This window comes from Nicotiana tabacum, chromosome 6, assembly GCF_000715075.1.
Source record: "Nicotiana tabacum cultivar K326 chromosome 6, ASM71507v2, whole genome shotgun sequence".
NCBI classification, from domain to species: domain Eukaryota; kingdom Viridiplantae; phylum Streptophyta; class Magnoliopsida; order Solanales; family Solanaceae; genus Nicotiana; species Nicotiana tabacum.
The window spans coordinates 178,227,616-178,234,215 of NC_134085.1; the positions used below are offsets into that span (position 1 = coordinate 178,227,616).

Consider the following 6,600-nt stretch of genomic DNA (forward strand, 5'->3'; position numbering starts at 1 on the left):
GAAAGACAAAACAAGTGGAAATCGAAAGACTTAATAAATGTCGTAAATATTCGAAAGACTTAACTCATTCGTGATTTTTTATGTTACTTATTCAAACAATAAATTGCCTATATTCCTGTAAACAAAGATTAAACAAGTGAACAACCTCCACATCCAATATTTTATGAGAGTTTTCAAAGTGTTCTATAAATATCTAATCAAGAAACGGTACACACTTGATAGATAGCTACGGGTCAATAAGGATAATCCGATACACAAAATATTTCATATCCATCCTCGGGAAAAAGGTAATCCCTTTGTAATTACAACGATAACCTTAGTTAACTACTGCGCAAAAATCATCCCTATGATGTTACCATATAGTAGTACTTTCCCTTTAGAGGTCCTTTAGGGAGAGATCCTAGTCCTATAGTGTCTTGCATTTTCTAAGCAAAACCTTATTTGGCAGTTAGGTTTCCTTCATTGTCCTGTCGTTTGTATCACATTAAATTCCATGCCTTCAATGATGATTATTGCAGTTAGCTATTCGTTGACTTCTTTCTTCTGCCAATTAATTTGGTGTACACCTCAAAGTTTAATTAATTTTATCCACCAATGCTTAAGCATATAGTAAGAAATAATCACCTCGTATTTTATATCCATGCGACAATTTGGATCTTAGTTTTCCGTATTTTTCACTCACTTCATCTATTACTATGTCACTTCCTTGAGTATCAACTCCTCTTAGTGAGATTTAAACCTTACACATATAGCTAGTGTTGAAAAATAAAGGAGAATTATCAATGTCTAACTTTTAGGTTTAGAATCAAGTCCTTTTTTCTTTTTAAATGATCTTTGGGACATAGGATTGAGTAAATCATGTGATATGCTTGGAACAGAATAAATTAATATAAATAGGTAAAATTAAAAATAAGATAATGTAGTGGGTTTATGTCCCAGGCTGATTAGTACCCACTTGAGAAGCTGGCAAAGTGAGCGGCAAATTTTAGTGCAAGGCACATCTAGAGAAGCAGAACTGTACTCCATTAATGGAATCAGATGCTCAGCAGAAACACTCTTATGGAAAACCTTTTACAGTATTTGTCATGAAAACTAAGTCCAAAATGTTTCCACCTTTTTTTGTTTTAATTTTTTATTTTTTTTAAAAATAGAACAGAAAGATTCAAGATTGGTGGGGTTAATGGGAGTGCCTAATTTCTCTGCTTATCTAAAATTCCAGTTACTAATTTTTATTACTATAAAAGGTAACTCGGTCTCTTTTGCATTGCTGCTGCTATTGCTTGTTGCTTTATTCTACTGTTCCTTGAGCCGAGGGTATATTGGAAATGAACTCTCTATTTTTATAGGATAGAGGTAAGGTCTGCGTACATACTATTCTTCCAAATCCCAAATACGATATTAAACTGGGTTTTTTGTTAGTGTTGTTGTTGTTGTTATTGTTGTAACTCAGTCTCTGTCATTGAAAATACACACATTTTGACCTTGTTTAGGCAGACCAACATTTTTAAGGACAAAAGACAATAATTACCATCCAATTACCGGACAATAATGAAACAACTACTAAGAGTGTGTTTGGCTAAACTTATAAGCTGGTCATACTAGTTTATAAACACTTTTCGGCTTATCTACGTTTGAAAGACATCAAAAGTGTTTATAAGTCAAGTGAAAATAAGTCATGAGTTGACCATTACTAACTTATGACTTTCAATTATAAGCACTTTTAGTTTGACCAAAACTTTTACTATTTTGTCCATATATTATTATTATATAATTCTGAAGTACATTTATCTTAATAAAACTCTTAACTCTATTCTTCACTTTCACCCGTCATCTTTTCACGAGCTTATTTCCTAGAAATATTGTTCACCATCATGAACAACAAAAAGCTATTTAGCGTCAACATAAATCAATCAAATTAATTTAAGTTAGAAAAATTCTATCTTGGCATTTAAGGGTGTGGTCTTGTGGTCAACGAAGTGGGTGAGAACCATGAGGTCTCAATTTAAATCCCGGCAGAGGCAAAAAACACTAGGTAATTTCTTCTTATCTATCCAAGCCTTGGTGGATAGAGTTACTTGGTACTTGTTGCTGGTGGAAGGTAGCAAATATCCCGTAGAATTAATCGAGGTACGCGCAAGCTGGCACGGACACCACAGTTATAAAAAGAAATCTATCTTCTGTAAGTCGGCCTTCTTCATCTCTTTGAAAATGTGGTTGTTTTGTATCATTCAAAATTCTATTATGAAATATGAACTAAATTATCTAAATTTAATTGCATTGTGTTGGTAATGAAAAATGACGATGTAATAATGATCTTCTTATTGTACTTTAGTCTTTAGCTCATTGTTGCTAAAATAATATTTACTTACTAAATTTCAATTTAATCTAATCAATTTGGAACTAAATGTAAATCCATAAGTTAATTTATACTTTAATCAATTTAGAATTTGAAATCTTGTATGAGTATATATTTATTAGTGTGAACAATTTAAGGGGCATTGAAGTCATTACATCACAAGAAAATGCTTATCAACACCTATTTACCAAATATTTTAATTGCTTATTATCAGTTTTAGCATATAAATCCAAACACATAACTACTTATTTATTAAATTAGTTTCAGCACTTAAAAGTATCTATATATCTATATAAAAGTGGGAAATAGAAAAGTGATGTGGCACCTCTCTCAAGCCAAGAAACAAATTTATCTTTTTTCTCCTTTTTTTTTAATTTTTATCATTATTCTATCTTCATAACTCTCACCTCATTATCTTCCTAACCAATATTTTTAATAATCTCAATAACTCTTTTGCTTTTCATATTCATAACTCCCAAATATTTAATATGTAAATTTATGACAATTTATCTCATTATTTTACATTTTTCCTTCAACTATCTTATTTAATCAATCTATTTAGCATAATGGAATAAAAAAGAAAATAAAAGCCTAATGCATCTGCGTAATAAAGCCCGAATGACCAGTAAAATTAGTAGTTTTCTAAAACAGAGCCACATTGCACTTAAATATCTTTTGCATTTATCTTTTATTCTTTATTTGTTTTAAAATTTTATTTTCATAACTCACACCTCTTTAACTTCTACTCTTAATAGTATCCATAATTCCTATGCTTTTCATAACCTCCAAATATTTAATTAAACAATTTAAGATACTTTATGGTATTCCTTTATTTTTCCCTATATAAATTCATAACTTTTGTTTCATGAGACCCCTACCCAAGGTTACCCTTTTCATGTCGTATTTGAAATTGTAATGGTGTCTTATATACCGCAGTATTAGATTCATGTTTTAGTTTCGCTCGAGGAAGAAGGCTCTTGAATGATGATAGATTTGCGAGAGAGAGTATCAACAACAGCTCGGGAAACTATACATTGATTTTATATTTCTCTTTTCTTTTATTTTCTTATGATTAAGATTCCAAATAGAATGTGCGTTGTATTTCTTTTCTTGTACTTTCTCTATGACTTTGAGAAATGGTATACTTATGTAATTTGCTTTAAGATCGGTGTAATTTTTATGAATAACTAGCATGTTCTTTCTGATATTGATGTATTTTAGATATATACTAAAGGTCAAAACACATATAAATACATATGTATATCGTCCAATAGTTCAAGAAGAATATTAAGGAATAACAACTTGGAACACTCAACAAATAACATTGCTAAAAATAATTTGGTAGTTGATTCACTAAAGGAAGTGATAAAAGCAAGAACCGTCAAAAAGGAGTTATGCAAGAATTCAAGGTAATACGTAAGATCGAATCTTTTGTTTTTCTATTTTCTTTTTTTAAAATATTAAGCAAAACCATCTTCAAGTGACTATAACGGACAAGAACTGAGTTTACAAATCTCATTCTTAAAAGATTAACTGATTAAGAAATACATATCAATTTTACATATATAGATTAATTCCCTTATAGATATGGGGACAATTGTATCCTTTCATGATAAACTTGTAACATGTATAGTGTTGAAGGTAAATGAATTGCAACCATAATGTCATTAAAAATGCTTAATATATATATAATTATATACAGACACACATTTTGACCGTGTTTTGGCACACCAACATTTAAGGACATAATACAATAATTACCAGGCAATAATGAAATAGCTAAATGGTTTAACTTTTCAATTAGCCAGTCATGAAAAGAAAAGATAAAGCAGTCAGCCATTTAATATTACCTAATTCATTAGTACTATACTATATTTCTATAAGAGTACACTGTTGTAGCAAGAAACCTCGCTTCATGCAAGTTGAAACCTTTGTGAGACAATGAAGCAACTTTTGTCTAGTTTAATTTCTGGTGGACCAATTCTTGAATGGCATTTGATGTGGACAGAACTTTCCAATCAACAAACGACCGTACACTATAAAACTTTTTCAAGAATAAATAATGACACAACATAGCTCCCATTTTCTATTAAGGAAGCCTGTTTTAATTTCTCTACTCCTCATAGACATATATATACACCAAAATGTATATCCTATGATCAACCAAACATATCACAAGATCCTCCCCACTTGTATTTTCTAGGCTGCCCACCTCATATTCTTCCCTAGATAAAATCAAAGTCATATGCTAGAGTTCTTGTTCAGTATAGTGGAATGAAGGATGAATCCTTACTACCAAACTTCATGTTCAAGCAATGACTCAATAACAGAACAAGAAAATCCTACTTCTTTAGATACACAGCCAAGTTTTCATTCAGTTCCTTCAGCCATATCACTATCTCATGATCAGAGTTTATCTCTTAATCTTGGCACTCAACATCAATGCATAGCTACTCTAAAGGGACAGAATACCTATACATCTTCCCTTGTACTTGCTGGTAAATTCCTTTTTACTGGCTCTTCTGATAAAGAAATTTGTATGTGGAAGCAAAAAGCTCTAACTTCCACAATAGATGGTATAGTTGACACAGTTATAGCAGGCAAAGGTGCAGTTAAGTCACTAGTAATATTGGCTGATAAGGTCTTTAGTGCTCATCAAGATCACAAAATCCGAGCCTGGAAAATCGAAAACCATAATTCAGATGCCCCTAATATTGTTCATCTATCCACTCTCCCTTTACTTAGTGACAGAGCCCTGAAATTTATGATACCAAAAAACCATGTTAAAATCAGGCGCCACAAGAAATCTACATGGGTGCATCATGTTGACACAGTCTCAGCACTAGCCCTTTCGAACGATGAGTTGTTCCTCTACTCTGTTTCATGGGATCGAACACTTAAAATTTGGCGAACCACTGATTTTAAATGCTTGGAATCTATAGCAAATGCACATGATGACGCGATCAACGCTCTAGCAATATCACAAGAGGGGGATGTTTTTACAGGATCAGCTGACAATAAAATCAAGATTTGGAGAAGGGGATTTGAAGAGAAAAAGCATTCACTGGTTGGTACACTAGAAAAACATAAATCTGGTGTAAATGCACTAGCAGTTGGGGAAAGCACTCATTCTGTTTTATATTCGGGTGCTTGTGATAGGTCAATATTAGTATGGGAGAAGAATGAAGGTGGTGATATGGTGTTAGTGGGTGCACTCAGGGGTCATAAAAAGCCCATATTGTGTCTGGCTGTAGTGGCAGATTTGGTGTGCAGTGGTTCAGCTGATAAAACAGTGAGAGTGTGGAGAGGGGTTGAGAGATGCTACTCTTGTCTTACTGTTATTCAAGGACACAATGGACCAGTGAAGTGCCTGACTGTGACAAGTGATCAACAAATTCCATCTGATACCACCTCTTCTTATGTCCTATATACTGCTAGTTTAGATGGTGAAACCAAGGTTTGGAAGATTTTTATTCCACTTCTATAAAGGTTTTACTCCATCTCTTTGATCTTTCACCTTTGCTCCAATGAGGGGCATGATGCATCGTATTTGTTGGCTGATAGATTTGTCTGAAGAAACTCATGCTCCAGAGTTGCCAGTTCCAGAATTCTGTAAATTTTATTCTGCAACTTTAGATTGTGGGCATATGACCAAAAGAAGAAAATATCGACAAGATTTTACCTTTTTCTTCTTTAGTTGGTTTCGCAGTGCAAGTTTATTCAATTGAAAATGGCTATCACTACAAAATGATTATGCTTCCTAAACTGAAACCAAATTTGGTTGATTACACCCCCCCCCCCCCTTTTAAGTCCTATATTTTGTGATCTTTTAATTTATTTTTACTTTTTTTTATCTGTGAACCCAATTAAGCTTCACGAACTTGGCCTATTACAAACCGGAAATTCATCCTGTTTAACATTCTGTCGCACAGTTTACCTAGCAGGGAAGTAAAACTAAAGTCTACATGTCCTAGTAAGATATAGTGCCGAAAGTTGGACAAAAGAGATCCTTTGGAATAAAGTAATGGCCCCTCCCTGCCTAATCACTTTTCTTTTTGGCCTAATTCTGCCTAGTGGCTACCTTAGTACTGTATTAACTATGAGTGTTAAGTTACCTGAGGAACTTTAGAATTTCGAGTGAGACCAAAGGTACATGGACCATGCTATTTTAATAGGGTTTAATCAGATGTACGGCATAGATTAAGAAATTCATGATTATGCTTTACGTAACCATCCAAACTAAA

At 32.9% G+C, this 6,600-nt stretch overlaps 1 protein-coding gene across 1 annotated transcript; it reads left to right on the forward strand.

The window, feature by feature from the left end:
• Positions 1 to 4,442: 4,442 nt before the first annotated feature.
• Positions 4,443 to 6,052, forward strand: LOC107819641 (protein JINGUBANG-like). The gene has a single exon (XM_016645773.2). It carries the CDS (start codon positions 4,638 to 4,640, stop codon positions 5,841 to 5,843), a length of 1,206 nt encoding a protein of 401 aa, XP_016501259.1. The 5' UTR covers positions 4,443 to 4,637; the 3' UTR covers positions 5,844 to 6,052.
• The last annotated feature ends 548 nt before the right edge of the window (positions 6,053 to 6,600 follow it).